At 35.3% G+C, this 24,851-nt stretch overlaps 1 protein-coding gene across 2 annotated transcripts in view; it reads left to right on the forward strand.

Annotated features, from left to right (window-relative positions):
- The window catches only part of LOC149087027 (uncharacterized), an 88,552-nt gene that overhangs the window by 47,144 nt on the left and 16,557 nt on the right, over positions 1-24,851 (forward strand). The window contains exons 3-21 of one of the 2 annotated variants that reach the window (XM_089231245.1): positions 1,062-1,153; positions 1,239-1,358; positions 1,531-1,637; positions 4,054-4,115; positions 11,524-11,669; positions 11,773-12,012; positions 15,120-15,482; positions 16,700-16,801; positions 17,185-17,291; positions 17,409-17,606; positions 18,562-18,621; positions 19,424-19,523; positions 19,663-19,827; positions 21,579-21,663; positions 21,859-22,015; positions 22,735-22,787; positions 24,117-24,231; positions 24,357-24,463; positions 24,654-24,756. In XM_089231245.1, coding sequence (XP_089087371.1) covers positions 1,062-1,153; positions 1,239-1,358; positions 1,531-1,637; positions 4,054-4,115; positions 11,524-11,669; positions 11,773-12,012; positions 15,120-15,482; positions 16,700-16,801; positions 17,185-17,291; positions 17,409-17,606; positions 18,562-18,621; positions 19,424-19,523; positions 19,663-19,827; positions 21,579-21,663; positions 21,859-22,015; positions 22,735-22,787; positions 24,117-24,231; positions 24,357-24,463; positions 24,654-24,756 — 2,482 coding nt within the window. The remainder of the gene's footprint in view (positions 1-1,061; positions 1,154-1,238; positions 1,359-1,530; positions 1,638-4,053; positions 4,116-11,523; positions 11,670-11,772; positions 12,013-15,119; positions 15,483-16,699; positions 16,802-17,184; positions 17,292-17,408; positions 17,607-18,561; positions 18,622-19,423; positions 19,524-19,662; positions 19,828-21,578; positions 21,664-21,858; positions 22,016-22,734; positions 22,788-24,116; positions 24,232-24,356; positions 24,464-24,653; positions 24,757-24,851) is intronic. The other variant, XM_089231247.1, reaches the window with a different exon arrangement.

Raw genomic sequence — 24,851 nt, forward strand, 5'->3', positions numbered from 1 at the left:
TACAACCGGACATGAGAAAAAGCATGATTATATAAAATTAGACGTGTTTCACTTATTGTACCTTACTCAAAGGATGTTTGATATGGCTGCTCTTTGTTACTTTGCAAATGTCCCATCGGTAAATAATTTCTTGCGATATGTTTGTGAGCATGTTCACATCGATTGAACGAAGTGCAGTGGTGTTTCGTAATTTCAATTCAGAAATGTATATGGGAAGCAAGGGGGACTGTAAATTGTAACTGTTCTGTTCAAAATCAGGCGCAAACTCCACCACTTTCGACATCCATTCCTAAATTATAATTTGGGAATGGAATTTTTGCAATCTTATAATTTACTCAAAGAATGTTTCTGAGAGGTACATGTATTTTTATTTTGTAGAATGTAGCCATGGCATCGTTAGTTTCTCTAACCGAAATGCTGCAATTCTGATTCACGCTAAAGAGCAGTACCGGTTTACCAGTATCCCAAACTGAAAGATATATGATTCGACACCCCTTGTTTAATTACATTGACAGCATGTTTCCTAGAATTTAGAGAATAAATGGAAGTACTGTCGTTGTATCACATTTCGCCAAACTTATCATAAATTTTCTTATTAAAAAATATTCACAAGTCACTATGGTGACATTAACTATAGTAGTCTTTACTGATGGGGATAATAGACACTGTTTTACTGTGGGCAAATTGGAAAATAAAATAAAAGAAAACTCTTCAAAGCTAATGATAGAACCGTAATTATTCTAGGCACCTATCTCAAAAATTAGCTGTTGAAATGAAAGAATAAAACTAAACTCGCATTTCTTAATGTCACAAAAGACTGGGCTGGATAAACATTTGCTTTTCATACCAGGATTTTCTGTTTTGTTGAAGACATATACTGGCTCTGTTCATTGATTAATTATCAATTTCACTTTCCAAAATAATGTAACAAGGTAAACAACGAATTCTAATAATCCTTCAGTATTTATGTGATAAAAAATTACACGAAAACCCATGCTTGCATGATTTTTTATATGGAGTCAATGTTAATCGTTATCATTCCGAAATGTTTTCTTTTCCAGGTATTATATCGGTTCCACTCTGAAATCTTGCGAATGTCCACCGGGTTTTCAAGGGCTACGCTGTGAAAAGCGCAAAAATGAACAACTACCAGGTATATAAATTTCCCGAATATAAATATATGTAGGTATTAACAATTTTAGACTTTACGTATTGATTGTATTACGAATTGATTTCAGCTCCGTGCATCGCACTCGGTTGCTCCCAATCCTGTGCTTTGTCACCGACCGCTGAATACAGATGTTCCTGTTTTCCTGGTTACATCATTACCGATGACAGAAAATCATGCGTTGAAAAAGGTACATAATTATTTCGAATCAGTATTACTTTTCACGCAAGATTTATTTTATTTCCAATTTATTTCCTAGATGAGAACAAATTAGTATGTTTTGCTTTTTTCTAAATCAAGGTAATATAATTTTATCACAATAATTAAAAAAAAATAATTATTGATTCATTTTGTATTTTCAGGAAGAACTCGCTACCTCGTCAGCTTCAAGTTATACGATCAAAATGTCGATTTAGCTCACTTGGATTCTTCTCGTTACAGCTTGCTCAAGAAAGGGATTGAAAGCGCTGTAAGTACTAAATATTTCAATACTCTTATGAACTATATTATTTATTAAAAATACAAATTCGACTTATACTACGTTAGTATTTTCCTATGAGAGAGTTTCACTTAAAGTAAATTTTCGCCGTGATTCGTAATTCACCGCATTATCGAAATTTCCATTCACGTTTAAACTCCAAAACTCATCCAAAATCATTTCAACCATTAGATTTACGTTCATGTGGTGAATATTTGTTCCAAGTTCTATTCTAAAGCTCGGTAGGAATCGGAAAAAAGTTCCTAATGGACATCTAAATATAGTCCAAATGGAAACAAACGACATTAAATTAGATAATCGAAATTCATGTATTTTTCATTTAAAACGTGGATAATAGTTTTTGGTCCTGGATAATTTTTGTAGGGAAATAAACTTCCTTAACCACGGTTTCTTTTCTATATGTACCGGTATATATAAGTTTTGTTGTTTCCAGAAACCGCTAGTTTATTCCACCCTTTTGAATACGGACTTCATTGCCGAAACGTGAAGCTTAAGGATAAGTTATTGGCCTCGTTCGAGACATTCTTTTTTTGGTCGATAAATGGTCCGGAGCTGAGACCCATTGCTCATCGCATAATACGAAATGAAGTTCATAGATAGAAAGGACATACACGGACCTATACTGGAAGTATAAAAAAAGAAAATTTCCCGCATATACCATATATAAAATGTTCTCTCATTTTATTTTTCTCTATCGGAAGCTTTATAAATTAGCTGTCGAACACTGTTTACTACCCACTATAAATTCCTTTTGGATATATTGCTATTGCTTTTGAATCTCTATTTTTCCCATGAAATATCTCACATATTCCAAGGCGTTTAAAAGCCGTGTAAGTTCTCAGGAAAGTAAGCAGTGATTTTTTTCCCGGTCTGGCAAGGAAAAGAAACTACAGATGAAGCGTTTTATTTTGTTGTTTGAGACGTTTCGTCATGACGTTTTTTCAATTTTTTTTTTTCATGTTGAAGAACTACTTTCATTATAGAAAATCTAAAGTTTTATAGCTTGCAAGATCTTGATGTTATGTTTCTATTGTTCAAGATAGTACTACGTTGAAAGGTTCCGAGACTTATTTTATTTAAGAATGAATACAGATAAAACCTTTCTATTTGGTGTTTCCTTCGATAGACCCTATGGAATTATGCATTTTTGTCATTGTACATACAAGAATGTAAATGCGGATTGCAAGTACAGTTGAATCCCGTTTTAACGAATACCGTTACAGCGTAAATCTCGTTTTATTGAACACTTTTCTAATCCCCCAAATAAGTTTGCATAGGAACAACGCAAAAACCTGGAATTCCTTTATAACGAAATTTTACTTCAACGAAGGGATTTCTCGGGCCTCTTGGAGTTCGTTATAACGGGATTTGACTGTATTTTTTGTCAAATCCTCCACTGCTCGCTTCACTTCTTTGTAACCTGAGAATCATTGCCCCCTGAAAAAATTATTTATCCAAGGAAAAAGTCATATGGAAGAATAAACCGGTTGTTGAAGTATTGGAGTGTAATATGTTGACAGGCAAATCTGACATCAGCGGAGACCTGTGAGTGGTCGAACGTGATTCGGTGGAATCAAGCGACCAGATCTTTCGAAGGCCAGGTCGTAGGTACGACGTAGTCCATTACGATAATGCGCCAGATCACAGCTCCCTCCTGGGTGGGGGAGTATCAGATTACCTGTAAAAACTTCGCATCCCGATACTTCTGCAACTAGTTTATTTCCCTGATCTTGCCCCATGTGACTTTTTCATTTTTCCCTCAGATAAAGAATTTGCTTAAGGGGCAACGATTCGCGGGTTAGAAAGAAATGCAGTGCGCCCCGATGAAGCCACTGGAGGCTTGCGATCCGAATTTACATCTTTGTAAATTCGGACAATGGTAAAACGCATAATGGCACAGGGTAGTTACTTCGGAGAAAACACCAAATATAAATGTTCAATCTGTATTCATTCTTCCGTAATAAAATAAGTCTCGGAACTTTTTGGAAGTTGTAGTACATACATACGGTATACAGTCGAATCCCGTTATAACTAACTCCAGGAGACCGGAGAAATTGCTTTGTTATAATGAAATTTCGTTATAAAGGGATTCTGGGTTTTTTCATTGTTCCTATGTAAACTTATCTGGACGATTATAAAAGTGTTCGTTGAAACGAGATTTTAGCTATAACGGTATTCGTTAAAGTGGGATTCGACTGTAATATATTATATCGATACGCGTTCTACTTGCATGAAGTGCGTAAATTTACCCATAAGATATCCATGTACGGTTTCTATTGAACTATTCATAAAATTTGCTTTTATTTCCGCCATACATTTGTTAATTGCAGATATGAAACTCAAGTATATCACCAACTTTGAATAAACTATTTGCATATATTTTTAGTTGTTGCAACTTTTCCAGCCGAGATTGTATAAAGCTGAAAATTTGACAGTATTGAACTTCCAGTAAGTTTTTAAATATCTTATTTGCATGAAAAAAGTATCTTAGAATGTTACTAGAGCAGCGCTTCTCAAACTTTTTGTACCCAAGGACCAGTAAAATTTCAGAAACATTTCGACGGACCACTGAGCAGTGTGACTCTAGGTGACCATATTTATCATTCAAGATCATATTTTACGGGACACGTTTCTTTATAAGTTTGGTTAGACCATTTTTATCTGCACGATTGTCTCAATTGTTGTATTTACTAAAATTGCAAATATAGGTAACTTTTTTATATAACTACTAGGGAGTAACCTACTTTTCTTCTTTTATTCAATTCATTAATACTGTGTATCAAAAATTAATATTAACGACAAAATATCCAAAATACATTTCCGAAGGCGATTCATCATTCACCAAACGCATAAAAAAAGAAAAGATAACGATTGCAGAAAAATCCATCTTCTCATCAGGATCTGAATCAATAACATCGAGAGACTACATTCAAATTGGATCACAAACCTATGTCTATGGCTATAAGAAAATAAAAGAAAAAGATCTCTTTAACCGTGAAAATATTCTCTCCTTTTTCTTTTCTTCTGTAATCGGGACTCGATTCGATCGATTAACCATATATATATATATAGCTTGAAATAAAAATAAAGAGACGATAGAAAGACACAAAGACTTGAAAAAATGAGGAGTGCATCGGATAATTAGGTATCGCATTAAATGATGCGCTCGGGCGTAACGATACCAGATAAAACAGATCGATCTTTCAAAGACAATAGCTCCGAGAGCAATAGGAAAAATAGTAATATATAAAAGAAAAAAAAAATTCGATGAGGAAAGTTTGGAATGAAGATACGAATGTAATCTCTAAACTAATGGCCAAAGGTTAATGGAAAGAAAGCATTAGCAAGGCTAAAAAGGATCGGAATAATAGTAATAATAAAAGGAATGTAGAATATTTTAGCAGAAAAACTGGAACAATTAGGAAACATCGGCTCTGAAAAAAAAGTATTGCTTTTTTTTTTTTACATTGAAGCTGGAAAAATGTACATCTTTACGGTTTTAGTTTTAATTTTTTAGTTGAACTCCAAAGGAATTTTTAAACACTTCCTGAGCCAATATATTCTGGTTATTGGAATGGAAGTTTAGAGTAATATGTTTGAGAACAGAAATTTGTATTAAATCATAAAAATGTGCTCCGCTAAATGATATGTCAAATATGATCTTACACTGTGCGAGATTAGATTTTTTTTTGGATTTTTTTCCCGAAAACATCTGTGCAATTATAGCGATTAATTTTAGTACACAATCATACATATGTATGAAAACATCATAAAAATGTGTTTGTATGCGTGTGTTTTCGATACACTTAAGTTTCTTCTTACTCTTCCCAAATTTACTTTTTACAAAAAATATCAAATTTACACAAAATTTTGCATGCATCATGTTTTTTTTGCAGCAACGTAGGAGATATGATCGAAGTGTTTAAAATATACGGTGGAATCAATATGATAGGTCATGAACAGGCCCCAGGGACAACAATATTGTATGAATAAATAAATGAAACATTGTCATCACGGCCACATCATTAAAATGCTACGACTCGGGGACCGGTTTTGATTACTCAGGGATAATTCTAGGTTGTTGTGTCGCAGGGAGTATTTTTTTTTTCGAATATAGTTGTAAATGCATGGAGTAGCTTAGCTTCTGATGTCGTGAGTTTCATCACGACAGACAGCTTTGGATGGAAATCTGATAAGCTAGGTGAGATTAATCGAGAAGATATCCATACTTAGATGGATGACATCCTTATCGGTAATGCATTATAACAACAGTTATTTAAGTTTATTCTTCCAGAGCAATGGGTGGAATATTTTTCATGTATCATGTTTCCTTTGGAACTACGTAAGTGTCCTGGAGATTTGATCTAAGCATTTACAATTTTCAATGTGATCAATATGATCAATCATGAAATATTGATCCGGTTGCCATTAAAATGCTCTGACTCGGAGACACCAGTTTCAGTTCAAAGATAATTATTGGCCCTCTCTCTAATAGAGTTGTAAATGCATGCAACAGCTTACCTTCTGATATCATGAATTCCTTCACGACAGACACCTTTGGAAGGAAATTTGTACCGGTCGGCTTGATTCGGGTCAGTTTTTGATGAGAAAATACCAATCCCCGCAATCAATAGTCATTTTTGTTGCAGTGTTCTAGAAACCGGCATTATTGGTATGGGATATGTTCAAACCCCCACACAACCGACGATGTCAAAGCCGAGGCAATGAAATCAAAAACATCATTGGCTTTGATACCAGGTGGGCTAACGCAGCACCTCCTAGAGATAGATAGTCTCCGCAGTCTGCTTGTGACGTCAGTGTGTAGTCCATTTTCCCTCAGAATATTCAGGGAAAAAATTCCCTGCTCGTGCCAGTACCATCGTTGTGAGGAAAAGAAATGATCACGCTCAGAATTGGCGATTTTTCTATGCCCCACATCCAATCACTATGTGGTATTTGTGAGCCAATCAGGAAGATTCTACGCCAAAATACAAAGAAACGCAATAGGATTGTGTTTCAAATTTCAAAATGTGGCAAACTTGCTAGGTAGTCTGAATGACGTTTATGGCAACGCGTCCGAAGGCTTTCTATCTCTAGGAGGTGCTGGCTAACGTCGATTGTAAAACCTTTAGATGTGAGCATCGACAAGCCTGTCAAAAACTATTTGAGGAATATGTGGATCGAATGGATGAGTTCCGATGATTAAAAAACCACAAAAAGTGGGGCCTTGAGGAAACCTCACATTCGACTAGTGTGCCAATGGGTACATGAGGCGTGGAATTCCGTTTCTGCCGATCCTTCAAAAAGTGCTGCTACAGCAATGCGATGGACGGAACTGAAGATAATATCCTGTTTGAAAGTAGCAATGGCGATGACAGCCCAGATGAGGATAAAAACGAAGATACCGTACCCCCCTATAATGATCTGATGGATTACGATGAGCTTGAAGACTCAGAAGAAACGGATTAAAAAGTTTGAATCAATTTCTATTGTAAATTTCCTCAAACTGTTCATTTTTCATGAAAACATAAAGAAAACATTTCTCTAAAATGCAAGGATTTTTGGGGTCGGCTTATACATGGGTTTTCAATTTATTGCGATTTTGATGGTCCTGAAGCGGGGCGGTGCGGAGGTCGACTTATATACGACTTAGTTTATACACGAGTATATACGATATTTATAGTCCTTATCTATAGTTACAGTTCTTATCTAATAGTTATATAACACATCCATAGTTATTTGTTTATTTTTCTGGAGCAATATTGAAATGGTAATTTTAAAAAAAATCGATGAAAACAGTTTGGAATGAAGATGCAAATGCAATCTAGAAACTAATGGCCAAATGTTAATGGAAGAAAGAATTCGCAAGGTTAAAAAGGATCGGAGTAATAATAAAAGACGTGTAGGTTATATATAGTATAGGTTATAAGTATACATTTTAGCAGAAAGTGGAGCAATTAGGAAACATCGGCTCTGCAAAAGTATTATTTTGTGTTTTTTTCATATTGGAGCTAGAAAATTTAAAAATTTTTGGTTTTATTTTATTTTAGTTTACTTTTTGCTAAAACATAAATGAGTTTCTAAACGCTTCCTGTTGATATATTCTAAGTAGTTATGGGAATAGGAATTTATAATAATCGTTTGAAAAAAAATCATTTAATATTAAATGATTAAAAGCTTTTCAGCTGAATTATACATAAAATATGATGTTGCATGTGTCATATTGTTTTTGAATTTGTCTGAGTGTCTGAAAATCTATATATAATTTTATCAATTAATTCTATTAAACTAAAGTTTATAATCATAAATCTATATCGAATCCATTTATCATAAATTTTAACTACAAACGCTCTTTCTGTATGTTTTATGTGAAAAAGTGGACAGGAAAAAGATTAGAAATGTTTAGTGTTTTCATTTAGAGAATGTTATGTTCATTTTGCTAAACGCTACGGAAAATAAATATTTTTTGAGCAGTTTTACTCAGTGATATTCACTTCATAGTTTTGAAAAATAAACGGCAGTGAAAAACAATTCGCGCACAACACTAAATACGCAGTCTGACTGTTATGTACACATACTCACTTCCCATGGAGGTAGACCGGAATAATGCACGGTTTCAAAGGAACCACGGTATTCACTTATTGAAGTTTTATCCTACTTCTTATTTTTTTTTAAAGATTTTGTGACCGCATTTTTAATTGGGTTTCTATATTTTAGAAATATATGACATCCATATTTGTCATAGCCATCTTTTTCTTATCCATCTCGTAAAGCATTTTGCCTGTTGTAGCCATGTATTTGTATCTAATTTTAAGCAAAAATTGTTTTTTATTAATGTTGTTTCTGTGGGCATAGGCAAGTAGAGAAAACATACGGGAATTATTTTTTTTTAAATGCAAATACAAGGCACAACAGGCAAAGTGTTGCAACAGCAATGCGATGGACGGAACTGAAGACGATATCCTGTTTGAAAATGGCAATGACGATGACTCACAGACACTCAGACTCCCAACAAAGTGGCTATATAATATGGTCATAACATGCATGGATGAACTTTTTGGTTCATCATGATTTTTTTGAACGCTATGTCTACACTAAAAGATCAGAAGGAGCAATAAAAGTAAAAAATTAACAAAATCAATGTAATATTGATTCGTTCGGTGAAAGGTCAATATGTGATTAATTCGGTAAATGGGATAAATCTTCTGATGGTCGATTTGGCAAGTTAAGTAAATTTTGTTCGCATACTGCAAATTTATTATATTTACTGGTGATTATGTATAATCCCCACTGGATTATACACAATCATCTTATGTATAATCCTTACTGAATTGGTAAATGTGATAAATGATTTTTAAATGAAAACCACATAAGTCTGCATTCTCAAATATCTCAGTAGTTTCACAATCTGACGAAACTCACTGTGAATTTATGGTATTTCCAAAAAGACAAAAAAGCCTAAAATATTCCGTAATTTGATGAAAAAACATGTAATTTGATTTTTTTTTCTGCTGAAAGAAAACGAAAATTGTGACTAAAATAACTGCTGGATATGAGAAGAAGATATATTTGTAGAGGAATTTCTACATTTTTGTTCCTTCATCTCGGATGGAAACAATTCATATACCAATCCCAGGATCGTATTTCGTCCACGTAAGAGATTGCATTTCGAGGAATTTCTCAGGGAATGTCCTCGAGTCCTCATAAACTATGTCCTATTGCTGTTTTCAGCTTTCATTTGTGTCAAACAAGGTGATGTACAATCACTGAAATGTTCAATATTTTCTGTAGTAACGGTGACACTCTTACTTTCTTGAATTTCACTTTTCCATTTACGAAATCATTTCCTAACAATTTCTTTTCTTTCTACATCTGTATGGTGACTTCATCATAGTCGGAAAAGAAGTTGTTCAAGTCACGCGAGAATGTAATACTCACTGTTGTTCATCGAAAGAATGTAAGATCGTTCATCAAGACCTACTTTTTTTCCGAGAGATCAAGTAATCTGGTGAAAAGGATGGTAAAAATAAGAAATTTTACCCCAGGAAAAGACTTTTACGGAAAAAGAAACATTTAGACTGAAACAATCTTATAAAATTTCTTCATTTTAAATTGTTATGCCAGAGTGGTTCTATCAGATTCAGTGGTGTCTGACAGGTTGGCTAAGGAGGATAATGAATCAATCAGGGATCTTAAAATTACTAAAGGCTTTTATCAGTTGTTAAATTATTACTTTCTTGAATTATTAAATACTATCGGTTCGCCAGTAAAATTCCGTACACCCTGTTACCTATGCACCCTGCATATATTCCCATATATTTTTATATTGAATGACATGTTTCATTATTTGGTTCTTCCTGCATACAATGTAACAGCTTGGTCTTTTTCGGGTAATATTAAATGCACTTGTTACATGGAAATATAATATTCGAATAGTTTGCACTTTAAAACGGATTCTTTACTCTGATATTTAAAGTGCAAAGAATATCCGTATTATAGTGGATATCATACAAACTAAAGTGTAATTCATTATATCCCTTTAAAATTTATGTATTTCACTACAATATAATTAAGAATCCGCTAGTTATAATTATTTAATAATTATAATTTAATAAATAACTAGTGAATTAATTAGCAACTATAATTAATTAATTAATTTACTCCAAAAAGTAAAACCCGTTTTTGATGAATCAAACAATTAACCAGCATGAACTTATTCGTTTCTTACACTTGTTAATTATTAATCGTAATTCATTAACTATTAACTGATCGTATATTACCATGTTATAATGCAATTTTTTTTGTGTCGTTCTACCGCTGTACTACCACTATAGCACTATTAATCGGAGGAATTTAAAGGATCGTCCCCCAACCGTGAATGCCGTGAGACTGGGGGGGTACAGGAGTGATGATCCCCCCGTAAGGGAGCGGCAAAGGTCACACTATAAAAATTATCTTTACACTGATTCACACAAGATCCCACTGCCCCCGCGTGACATCGTTAATCGTTACTTAACAATTAAAGTTACTTACAATTAAGATTTCGCTGTTATTATGTCATGATTAATTACCGATTACTAATAAGGATAATTTAATCGTTACAAAAAGTCCGTTGGATTTACCATCCCACTATGCTTAATGGAAAGTATCCGTTTCAAAGTGTAAAGTATCCGTTTCATACAGGGTGTCCCGTGAGTGCTAGCACGGACTTGATCCTTATCAAGTTCGTCCGTCGTAGTGGTATGATTCCAGTTTCAAAAATGTTCAACATGAGTTCAAATATCACCCTGCACCAGTTTTGAGATACAGTGTGTAACAAAATAAATAATCTAAATTTTTATACGGTTCCCCCGTGCTCTCACCTTCAATTAAAAAGTTGTTGCCCTGTCTCCCCTAATGCCAAAAAATGTCATCTTTCTAAGCAGAATATTCATTTAGATATTCCAAATCGAAAAAAACAGCGTTAAATGCGGAAAACCCGTACCACCCGCATTTAACGCTGTTCGTGCCCGAATTTCCCCCGTTTTTCGAATTCGAATATATCAATGAATAATGCATTTAGAAACATTACTTTTTTTTGTTTGCATTAAGAGAGACTGGGCAACAACTTTCTAATTTGGTTTTTGAACACACGGGGACCGCATAAAAATTCGTTGCACACTGTATTTTCATTCTGAAAACTGGTGCAGGGTAATTTTTCAACGCATTTTGAACATCTTTTAAATTGGAATCATACCTCTACGACGGACGGTTGGTGAGATAAAGGCCGTGCTGGCACTTACAGGACACCCTGTATAGCGGAGATCATCCGAACGGAGGTGCAGTTAATTCCAACACGGTCTTTTTCTTTTGTCAGGCCCGGTGCTGTTGTGCAGTTCCATTTTTTCGGAGAGAAAGAAGACAGTCATCAGGCTAAAGCCGTTTTTGAAGAGAGTCTCAAAAGGGGTCGCGTTGGAAGGTATGCGGTTGACAAGAACTACATACGCTTCGAATGGGAACCAGGTAAATTTCAAAACAAAAATCAGCCTCGTCCCTTCTAATATGGTTTGTGAATTTCACAGGAATGAAATAATTTACAATACAATGTATCGTTTCATCCATTCAGCTCTGAGCATCCAAGGTATAGAACCATCTGAGAAGATGCCCGTTGTCGAAGGTGCGGAACTGAGCCTGGCCTGCATAGCACAAGGATCGAGTGCGATGGAAGTCAGATGGTTCAAAGATGGCGCCGTGGTCGATGTAGCGACAAAATACAGAAATTTATGGACGACGACTTTGCCTAGGAATTCAAAGGATCAATATACATCTCTTCTTGGGTTCAAGAAAGCCAGTGTTCAAGATACAGGTTCGAAATGGAATCTTTAAAAATCTGATGAAATTCAAAATTTTCATTATATATGTTACGGAAAGTGTGAAAAATTGATTATTATGCATAGTAACCGTTTATTATGCATAGTAACCGTTTATTACGCATAGTAACCGTTTATTATGCATAGTAACCGTTTATTATGAATACTGTTTATTACGCATACTTAGCAATCGTTTTGGTAAGTTTGATAAATGTATTATTTTTACCGACAGATATGCATAATATCCAAGCAGCTCTCCTTGGCAAATCTCATAAATACTTGAAATTTATAGTATTGATCTACGATTATGCATAGTACCCAAGTGTTATTAGTAAATTTGATTTATATGAAAAAATTCCAAATGAGTCTGGTGTGTGTGATAAATATAATCGGACCTACCTCGATATAGTGGCAACAAATTTTACGATTGTACCCCGATATAATGATACAATACATGTATGAATTATCATGTATATTATATCACATAGTACGATTAATCATGTTTGTCAACAATGCGACGCTTGGGTACTCTGCATAATCACCGGTATATGTGATAATGTTTTTAATGGTTATTGAATTTACCAACTATGCTTGGGTACTATGCATAATTGCCTGAAAAAGTGATCGATTTTGAGCAATTTATCGAACTTACCAAAATGCTTGGAGATTTTTTTAGTTTCTTTTCATTCTGAAATTTTTGAGATTTTCAATTTTCAATATACATATAACATACATTCTAAATGTATGTTATATGTATGTGTATGTAAACTATGTGTGTGCGTGTAGTTTACCAAAATTTATTCACATCTTATTTTAACTCGAATGTTAAATAGTGATTTTTCGCGATTGTTACAATCTTTTTGAACCCCGTCCATAAATAATAATGAAGATCCTCATTCAAACGTAATCCCCAGCATATTGAATTTGTTCCAATATTTGTGAATGGGAAATTGGAAAATGATGAATATGATGAGCGCTTTTCGATGATTCAACAATGAAACAAGTCATCCGAATATCATGAATTTATCGAAAATTCAATGTTCTCCCCGGAACCAGTGAATTCAGTGATTACAGCGTAAATGACATTTAAACGTGAGAATGGCTAATCATGTGCTACCGCGGGATATCTAAATGGGTTATCACGTCTGATGCCCCATGCTGGGACCTTGCATTAAAACGATATTTTCACGCTGGCAATACACACGCAATATTTGTTGAACGGGGACGAGAATTGTAAATAATTTACTGGTATCCAGAATCACAGTTATAATCCGAAAATAATTATTTTATTCATATTTTTCCTTCAAACCATTTTTGAATTTTTCCCTCGCCAAAGAATCTATAGCACAGCGTGTTCGACGAATTCGTAAATAAATTAAAAATTCATAAAAACTTAAGGAATTGGTATACTTCGATGCGTTTTCAGAAAAGTTATTCGGGCGAAAGGGAATAAAGGATATTTTTTGGTGGAGAAAAATAATTTATGTTTCTTTTTTTTCGATAGAGATTGCTGCATGAAAGCATATTACAGAATTCCTTCACAAATACTTTCTGCAATCTATTCTATGTCCGAAACGTTCGTAAAGCCTTGATTCATGACTAAATGAAAACAAGTCCAGCAATAGTAGTCCTTTATTCTTCACAATGTCAACAACAGAATAAAAACCCTATGTAAGCGCCATTAGCAGGAAAATTAAATAAAAATAATTAACTGTTAATCGTACACACTTTATAGGACCCTGATTTGCATATTTCAAGTAATTCGCTTTCATGCAGCGCCCTCCATCAAAAGAAATTTGAGCTTCGTGAAAAATAACTGTTTCGCAAACCGTATTCAAATATACCGATTTCTTCAATTTTTTTATGGATTTTTAAACTATTTACGAATTTGTGGGACACCAACTATGCATGTATGTATCTACTATGTAAAGAGTGTCCAGAAAGTACTTACCCATGCTTTTTCTTCTCATCCGTTGGTTGTAGGTAATATAAAATCCCAACAATAATATTTTAAATTTGGTAAATATTTTCATTATCGCTGAATTACATTATCACCGGCCATTCATTGCACGACAATTGACGACAGTTGAACGACACCGTGATGAAAGCTAAAACGCTGACTTCCAAGCATATAAAAAAAACATTTAATACAAATACTAGGCCCCAACAGGCAAAATGTCCAACGAGGTGGCTGCGAAAAAGATGTCCATAACAAATATGTATATTGCTGACATATATTTCTAAAATACAGCAATCGAATTAAAAATACAATTATAAAAACAAAAAAATATATGTACATGATAAAATATTACACAATGCCCATAAAATTATTTATGGTCGTCTTATTCTAATTATGGACAGCTTCACGATTTATCCCACTGTGTTATCGTGATTCTTTATAAACGTGTCAATCGTGTTAGAATGCACGATCCCCCGGAGATAAGGTATTCCATTTATAAACAACCCTATTAAAGAAAAATTCCTCGTGACACCAAAACCTAGAATTATCCCCTTACAAATCGATACTAGTGTCTCCTGTAAAATCAGTTGATTGACTGCGTATTAATAATTCATGGTCCATCCTACCCATCCCGTTGAAAATTTTGAACACTTAGATCGTATCTCCCTGACACCTGCTCTCATCCAATGTAAACGATGAGGAACGCTTCGTCTGTGTAACTCTCCCTTCACTATGAATAGTAGTGTAAAGCTTCTATCACTTCTAAAGCACTGTAATAGCTTCTTACCTTCCATCAAGTTCTTCCATCATGACTCTCAGCTTGGCGGGGATGTTCTACACGAAGAGCGACAAGGACACCATAACATCAAGTCATCTGCCAGTTCCAACTCCCAATGAAGATAAGTTAAAATTTTGTAATTTTTTTCAAAAATTAATTAATGTATGTCAAAGTACCACATTAGGGGAATACGTACTTACTTCATTTACGACATTTTTGCAATCGGAATATGTTGGTCTATGACCAATGGTTGAGAAGAAAAAACCCTGGGTAAGAACTGTCTGGTGACTCTGCACACCTATTACATTATGCAGTCTCCCAATAGAAATGGTTGACTAAAAAAAAAGAGAACTCAATTTTTTCAGGCGAGTTTGTTTGCCAAATCACCGACTGGGGCACCGTTCAGAACAAGAGCATCCACGTGACTGTGGTAGCTGTACCGAAGCCAACGGTTATACCACTAACCGCTACAGTTATTCAAGGTTCCTCTTTCGTTGTCACTTGCCTGTCCGAAGAAGATCAGTTCGGAAGTTTCGGTTATAATTGGCTAAAGAATGGTAGGATCTTGAATCCGTCGACGGAACCAGAGCTGATTGAAGATCTGTTTCCAGCTGGCAGCCGATTGCTTGTGGGCAACGCGAGGGCATCTGCGACCTACACCTGCATCATCACCAGCACTGCTGGGGCATCCAGGAGGGATAGCCTCATTACTGTTCTTACTGCTGCAGGTGAGTGACATATTTGTAATTACTGGAATTTTTAAAAGAAGTACTTCGAAAAATCCTCTTTCTACCATTACAATTGCCCAATGCAATGACGAATCCTGATTTTTCAGTTCGAAACTGTGTCATGGAAATTTTTCAAATAAATTATATGTGATATTTAGTGTATAGACTTTTATAGAAAACTAGCTGTTACCTGTGGCTTTGATAATTTGAAACTTGCTTTGAGGTGATTACGTCAAGTAACATTTGAATACCTCATGACTCCTTGGGGGATGCATTTCGAGAAATTTCTTCTTTACGAGTGTCTATATTATAAAATATAGTACTAACTGAATTTCATATTTATAGCTTCCAGTTGTTTGGGCTCAGCAATGATTGCCCATGTAACTTTTGAACTCCCTTTCCCTAGGACCCCTTTACAGTATAAATTTAGAAAAGTCCCTCGTTAGTGAATTTTTACGTTGCAAAATTACTGACCAAATTTCATATTTATAGCTTCAGCGATTTCAGCTCAGCGATGATTACCCCGTATAAAACCTTTGAGCCACACATCATGATCGCTTTAGAGGCCGAATTTCGACATACTCTTTCGTAGGAACTCATGAAATCATGGAACAAAATTACTAACCAAATTTCACATTTATAGCTTCAGTGATTTCGGCTCTGCATTATTTCTCTATACTGTATAAACTTGAATCTCCTTATGACCCTCATAGAGGTCGAATCTTGAAAAATTCCTTCTTGGTAAATCTTCATATCGTGAAATTAAACTACTGACCAAATTTCATAAATATAGCTCCAGCCGTTTCGAGTTGGCATGATTTCTCTATATAACCTTTGAACCTCCCTTTATGAACCCCCCCCCCCTTGGGGGTCGAATTTTGGAAAACCTTTTCTTAGCGAGTCTTTACATCATGAAATAAAATTACTGTCCAAATTTCATATGTATAGCTTCAGCCGTTTCGGTGGTGATGAATCAGAGTCAGGACATATATGTTATATTTTATCATTCTCTCTCTCTCTCTCTCTCTATCTATCTTTTCTGTGTTTTCGAACATTGATAACGAATTGGATAAGAAAATTGATTACTGAAATTACTTAACATTCCTACTTCAAAGCAATTTTCTAAATTCCGCACGAATATCCATGCGAGACTGAAATTTCAGAAACGTGAATAGCAATGAACATTGAGCTCAACGGCATTTATTTCTAAACTTTAGGAAACGTCGCTGTCTGTTTATCGCAGAGATTTATGGAAATAAAATGGGGAGACACAGCGGCCAACACCGAAGATATAAAGCCTTGCCCAAAAGGGTATGTAGGTGAGTAAATCAACACATAAGTCACATGAATATTTTTACCATGTATGACAGTACGTTCATCTTCTCACGTCGTGGCCATTTTGAATAACTTGGCTGTATAAATTACTCAGAAATGCTCATCTGAATCTTGAAATATGTTTGCAAAACGTATAAATCATTTAATATTAATTAACTGCTGGATTCGTTGATGAAAAATATTTCAAGTATAGGATAAAGGGACTTAAATATCTGTATAATTTTTCCTTTAGTTTCCTTGCTGTTTAATATCTTCGTTGGCAATTTACTACCTTTTAAAGAAATGGAACTATAATATATAGTCGATAGAATTGTTTTGATATTCCTCTTCCTTTTCATAACAAAATAAAAGAGCACTTTTCGAATAGGTGAAGTACGAAGGCACTGTACGCTTAAAAAAGGGTTTGGAGGAGTCTGGGGTGAACCGGATTTTTCAAGGTGCCTCTCGAAACAACTTATCTTCATACAAGAGAAGGTAAGTTTTGCTTTTAAAACTACTTTGTATATGAGAAGAGAAGTATTATTGTGTGTGGCATGAAAAAAAGAGAAGGAAATTTCTCATGAAAAAATATTTACTGTATTATTATTACAGTTCGAGAGCCTGAGAATGGGTTACGTGATAACTGATGTCAGTACTCTGATGGAAAAGCTGCGAATATACTTGCAAAACGTGAGAAATCGTTTCCACATTGCCGAAGGTGAACCCGTTGTTGATTTACTGGAAGGTCTGCACGAATACGAACGGACACAAAACAAACTGGAAGCAGAGAGCGTCAAAAATACTTCTCAAGTATGTAATAATTAATGATAATTTCATTGATTATTCGGTAAAGAACTTAATGTCACTTAATATTTTCCTCTATTAACAGGCTAGTCTCACAGATTTGAAATTAAAGTTTTTGCTCAGTTTCCAAACTCATTTTTGTTCATATTTTTTAATGATTATTTTTTGAGTGAATTAAATATCACCGCAGTCAAACTTAAAACTGCAGTAAAAGTCAGTTATAACGAGTACGGCTTGTAATGAGAATCTCGGTATTACTAATGATTGTCAAAGACTGCTTATAGTATAGATACAAAAATAATATTCGCTTTTCACTAGTTATTAATGATTGAAAATCGGAGCACATTTGCTGTAACGGCAACGACAATTCTCGAAAAGCATGTCGTTCTCTCCCTATATATCTTTTGCGAATTATGCATAAACTGGACTGGAAATGGTGGCTTTTTTTAAATATCTCTTCACACTTTATTCATAAGTGGTGAGTATCTTCCCATGTATAAGAAGGCCACTTGCTGTATCTTATATTCTTCTTATCTATATAGGAGATTGGATAACAGATAATTATATCTGTAGATGGGTTCGTTGGTCAAGTGGGACGGGACCTCTTGTTTGGCAAACGTTTTGAATTCCCTTGAAAAATTCTTTCTCTCCCTCTCTCTCCACTTCCTTGGAATCTTCCAAAACTGGAGACAGAAGGTAAATTTATCTACAGCCGCGATCCCGCTTATAATATTTTTCAAAAAAACCGTCATGAAAAGGCGGGAAAACACTTACGGAGAAACGCAACGGGAAAATTCGTTTATAACGATAATTCGTTATTAACAACAATTTAACTTCTCATTGGGGATTGCCGTTATAATGGACATTTACTGTATATAAATACAGCTTTTTGGGTGTGTGTGTGAAAGAAAGATTTAAATAATTTCACTTTCTTGACCGAGATAATATTTTTCTGAATCAGGTTTTCATGGATATCGTATCGTATTTACTGGATTCACCTTGGATGATTCAGAAGCAGTCCGTAAGTAAGCAGATATTTCGGTGTGATTTTCCTTTTAGATCATTTTCCTGTAATTTTGTTGATTCAAAACCATATCGAGTGAATCCCTTCCTCACACAATTATTATCTTATAATCAATTTATTTGTTGTATTTTTTTAATCCGTCACATATAAAGGGCGTTTTTGGTTCGATACTTAAAACAAATAATTCGGTACGAATAAAATGATATCCATTTTCTAGATCCAGTAATTACTTCTGGCATCAATATCAACAATGATCAACAATAATAAAAAAAATTAACATAATTCAATTAACCCTTTTAGCGGCAATTATAAATCACTAAACCCCTAAAACATCATATCTTTTTTAATGAAGCAGGCTCTGTCCCGATTTTCAGGAGGTGCAAACTAAGGGGTTTAGGAGGGAAAAAGTTTTCCATTGAGAAATCAACTTTACAAAATATCTCGGCTTGTCAATGCTAAAATAAGAGGCTTTTATCGAGGCAAGATATCGCGTCACTGCCGCTTAAAGAGTAAACCCACACAAGCATTTTCAATACATAAAAATTTGCCAGTTAAACGATTTCTTCTACTTTTTCGCATATTTCCGAAGATAACCTTTACCTACTTAAGCCCTATTTGAATAAATATGTCCGAAGTTTAAAGCCAGCAACTTTTTTCTTCCAAAAAGTTCTTACATAGAAATACAATGAAAAAACCAATATTTTGTATATTTGCTAAATACAATTCATTCCTCCACCCTTTTATTATTTCATGAAGGTCAAATTCCCGACATCGGTATATAAACGTGTTTTTATTTCAGCATGTAATCAAGCTCCACCAGCAAATACTGAGCTACGGCCTACTTCATGGACGGTCCGTCCCGGGTGAAAACTTTCATTTGTTTGAGAGACCTACAGTGGGTGAGCTGAAAATTTTAAAACTATACAGAATCCGCTTTTTTTTCAAATTAAATTAATGAGTAATTATTTCGTTATTATGAAGACATTTTAACGCGCAAATGTTTAAAATTTTGCTTCCATGCTTACGTATGAATTGCAGTGCTGGAAGTTGGACAAGTGCAGAACGAAGGTCAACACGTCTATACATTCCCTACTCAACGTCTCGTGAGGGACACTGGACTCAGACCTGATTCAAAAGCGGTTTGGCTCACGGATTCAGTGGAATTGGACTTTGACACGTGGATGATCGAGAACATCCATGATTGTGAGTTGGTATAAGTGCAACAAATATCAACTTTTATGAACTTTATCTAATCTTAGATTCTGAAAAATTAAATTGATCCCATTTATTTGCACGGTTTCGATTCACGTAGATCCTGCTTTCCATATGTATAAATGCATTTGTATCTCAATACCAATCAATATATTTTTACGAATCTTCGCGAAGTTTGCATTTGTGCTAAACAGCCTACGACTAAAATGATGAGGCACTTCAATTTCTATGTCAGACATTGATAGAGTATGGTTTTTGCAGCATGGTCCAGGTGTTCTTCGACTACATGCTTATACAGGGTGATTCTTATAGAACCGGCCCAACGAATTTGCTAATAATGAATTAGTTGTTACGCATGTAACCGCTAAACATTTAAGACGTATTATTCTCTCGGCTTTTTAGAGTGGAACAATCGAAGAATTTGTAAATAGCGCAAACAGATAGCAGAAGAAGCTAAATTCAAGGACACGTAAACCCCCGAGATCTACATATCCCATGGAGGGTTTTCTGAAAAACAGAGTGCACACACATTGAACATTGAGCGACTGGAGACACCCTGCTTTGCATCTCAGAGCGGTATTTAAACGTTGCCGAAGGATGGGTGTATTCTAGAGTGTACACGGCAAACATAACGCTCGGAAATTACCAAAGGAACACTGCAACACACCACAACGTATATAAAATATCTAGTGGTCGTATGCCTTCAATAAAACGGCATCCACTTTCCGCACCTGCTCTAATCGCAATGGATGGCAGTCGAACGTATAGTACACAATTCAAAGTCAGTTATATGTATATCAAGATCAAGCCCACAATTATATGTAGAGTGTATTTTCTAATACACCCGATTTTGTGGAGCCGGATCTATATGAATCAACCTGTGTGTGTGTCTCTTACTTGAGACAGAGCGGTGTTCCATGATCATTAGAAGGGGGTAAAATATGGTCAGACCTTTATTTCCTTATTCTTTTCCAAAGCAAGAAAGAAAAGCCGTTTTTTAGCGCAAAACTTGTCTTTAAAAATAAGGGTCAAGTGGGAAAAGGTGGGAAAGCTCATTTCCAAGTGTTTTTCCAGTGGTGGTGGTGGTGCCCCTCTTATGTTGGCTAGCCTGGAAATGGAAAAAAAGGAACTATTTTCACAAAACTTGTTCAAGTCCTAGTATTTTACAAATCACTTGAGTATGCGTCACCATTAAGGCCACGAAGATGTTGAAATATGCTAATGAAATACTCTAATTATTTTCAAGTAGGAAATGAAATTGTATCGATGTGAAACCTTATTCCATATACAGGGTGTACTGTGAGCCCTAATGTGGTCATCGTCAATCGTTCGTCGTAGAGGTACGGTTGTAGTTTCAGAAATGCTCGAAATGTGTTCAGAAATCACTTTGTACGAGTTCCGAGATTGAAAATACAGTCTGTCAAAAAAATATCTAAATTTTTATATGTCCCTTTCTCCTTGGACTTCCAATTAGAAAGGCGTTGCCCTGTATCTCCTGAGGCTAACAAAGAAAAACTGGGACCGTTTAAAAATTTAGTTATTTTTATTTTATGCGAGAACCTATTTTTCATTATTTATTATTTTCACTCCCGAAACGTATACAGAGTGGTTTTTTAACACATTTTGACCATTTTTTAAACTGAAACTATACCTTTACGACAAACGGTTGACGAAGGCCACATCAGAACTCACAGGACAGCCTGTGTATTTGATATGGTATGCATTAATATTTTCAATTACAGCTGCCAATGAATCCATCAGCATAGCCGTAGTTTTTTACAAGAACTTTTCGGCTTTACTTCCAGACAAATTCCTTGCACGGCAAAAGTAAGTTTTCCATGTGTTATTTTTCGTATATGACGTATAATGTTGTTGTTACTGTTGCTGACACGTTGTGGCATTTATTTGAATTAAATGCATTTTTTTCATTGATAGTGCATAGAAAATAATATGTTTTATTATCATATCTCGCATTCACTGTCTGGTATATTTTGCCTTTCACCATGATTTTTTTTACATCAGTGGCTTGGATTTGGAATACCAACTCCACTCCAATCTGGTTGCAGTTGCAATGCAAGCGAACCATAGGAGATCTAATAACCTTCAACTACCTTCCAATAAAAATGGTGCTCAACGGCTTAGAGTGAAAGCCCGTATGGCGCATTTGAATAAAACCGTGGTGAGTGATGGAAAACATCGTAATTTTTAATGAATTGATCCTTAACGTGATAGCTCAGGTTTATAAGTAGTATTTCATGTACTAAAGGACGTTCCGAGAGTTCACGAAATTCACAAACTCCACAGTCCTCGTCATATTCTTGGCATACGTGTAATGGGAACTGCGCACTCCTCTCACGTGATGTCACCCCACATCACAACAGTGATGTGTGTAGAGGCCTTAACACTTACCCTTGAAGAAGACATGTTCTTAAACGATCGCACAAGAATATGACTGCCACAAAACCTGAGCGCGTAGAGAATTAGGAACACTTTTCTGTGGAACGCAGGGCCTTAATTAGGCAGGTGTCAGAGCCACATGGAAAAGGGGCCCAGAATGGGCCTGAATGGGGTCAGAAGGTGCCTAAATTCAAATTCTTACACAGGGCACAGGAATGGCTAGCTACGGCCCTGGTGGGACGTATTTAATGGGGAACCGTTTGAAATAAACTATAATTTGTATGCCTTAATCTGATTAGCTCGGAATGCTTGAAACGATAATTGTGGGGCAAAATTTAGCAATATTTTTCGGGTACAAACTTTAGACTGCTTTCTTCAAGATGCTATTTCTATCGATAAAACTCCGAACGTCATGGAAAATTATTCTGAAGAGGAAAAAGAACCAATCAACTTGACATTCATTATTATGATTACACTATTGATTCTTTCGTTTAATTCCAGAATCATCATATCGCTTGGAATATATCGTGTGGAATGGCAGATTTTTCTCACGGGTGAGTGGATTATTCAACTTTCCGCAAACTTTATATAAATGGGTGTTATTAATTCTTTTGAACACTGATTCAAACGTGCAGAAAAAAAAATCCCCATGACTTTTAATTAAATTTCCCATCGGTTTCTTACTTACCCATAAAACAATTACCATTGATAATGTTTTATTGATGTAATTATTCGTTTTCAATTTTTCCTAAACGTTCCAATGGAGCGTTTACAAATATCAACAATCAGGATCTATCAAGAGTAACTTAATAAAAAAAAAATAGGAGCAGCCTTTGTCATACATACGGCGACAAATTCTGACATGAATACGTTTTTTGTGCCTTCAATCGCATGTTAGGTACTGACATAATCATCGGCTTTGTCTTTGGAATAGCTAACAAACTATATCAATGTCTCCCATTTTGGTTGTGAACTGCTCGAGGTGTAGCGGAAAAAAATGGTAAGAGATATTAAAACCGGGGTGGGGTATCATTGGATGCACTTTTTCCCTCTGCATCCGACGATGCCATTGCTTTTGATTTGCGTTCTTTTGACTTCCTGAGATATGAGTGCTTAAAGAATTTCGTCACACGAAGTTTTTGCGAATGCTCTCATTATCCTCAAGTGATTTAAAAGACGTATTTATGTAAAAAAAAAAGTCAAATGTTCACCTATGTAACGTTACGCTGAGTCACCAGGCGTCAATCGGTCACGTTTTATTTGTGAAACATTTTCTTCCAAGCAGAGCGAGAGAACTCCAGATTATACGACGTAAATTGATTCAGATCAATTTTTACCGATTTCACTTTCACCCTTCCACGATCACCGACGAAATATTTCGTTCAAATGCCAGTGGGTTAAATCCAATCCAGTTCTCTGAGTTTTCTTTCCTCTCCCCTCACCATCGCGAATCATTGTGACCTCATAAACTAAAGTTGTTTCCTCTCCCCACCCCTCTGTTCTTCCTATACTCTTGTTAATGATTTCCCCGTCAATCTATTCTTCCCCCGAATTCTACTATATACATGTAAGAGCGAAAGTGAAAACGTTGAGTGAGGATGAGAGAGAGAGAAATCCACTCTCTATCTTCCTTTTATTTACTATACTATTTTTCCTCTTCAATTTTCTTTCCCCTTTCTTCTTTTTTTTTCGAAAACGTGAGAGAATAAGGTTTTTAATTTTATCGCCGATACGTCAAATCAGTGTCATCGAAATCCGAATCTGTTGCCAAAAATACGTGAAGGGGGTTAGCATAACTGGGGCACATATAAACAAGTATTTATAGTAACAAAATACTACACAACTGTCATGTATAAGGAATTAAACGACTTATCACGTTCCAGGAATTTCCAGTTCGTTATGCAAGGATGCCAACCTGTTCAGACGGGGAATTATTCTTTATGCCAGTGCAATCAAGCAGGAACCTACGCAGTTCTTCTCACTACATACGCTCAAACGGTAGGGCACCAATGTTTGGCGAATAATGTGTATAGATTATGAAGCATGTGGATGAACATTATTTTATTCCTTCCATAATTATTCCATAACAATGTGTGTCTATTTTATTTCATTTTTTTAACTAGGAACATTATCACTTCAATGACTCCTTCGAGATCATCGCGGGAATAGGTTGTGCTGCTTGTGCCTTTTTCGTGTGTCTGACATTCTTCATTCTCTTAGTTCTCTGGAGGTGAGTGCATAGTTCTAAATACGTGGAAAGACGAACGCAAATGACGTATTTTCTTTACAAATTTACCAATTTCCATTTTCCTGCTGCATAATTATATTCATAAGATCATAGTAATTTCAAATTTAATGTATGTAGGTAAGAAATAAGTATGGTAATTACTGGAAATTTCCGAATCTTGTATTATTTCCAGGAAAATCAGTGGTGCTATTACGGCGCTGAAGATGCAAGTCTGCCTCGCACTTATTGGGGCGTATGTAACATTCCTGGTTGGCCTGCAGGATACTCTCGAAAGGGTATTGAATAATTCTAGTTATCAATACAGTCGAATCCCGTTTTAACGAATACCGTTCTAGCGAAAATCTCGTTTAGACGCGAACACTTTTCTAAT

The sequence above is a fragment of the Pholcus phalangioides genome, unplaced genomic scaffold (genome assembly GCF_987345545.1).
Source record: "Pholcus phalangioides strain wild (caught in Gottingen) unplaced genomic scaffold, Ppha-v1.0 ptg000004l_1, whole genome shotgun sequence".
NCBI classification, from domain to species: domain Eukaryota; kingdom Metazoa; phylum Arthropoda; class Arachnida; order Araneae; family Pholcidae; genus Pholcus; species Pholcus phalangioides.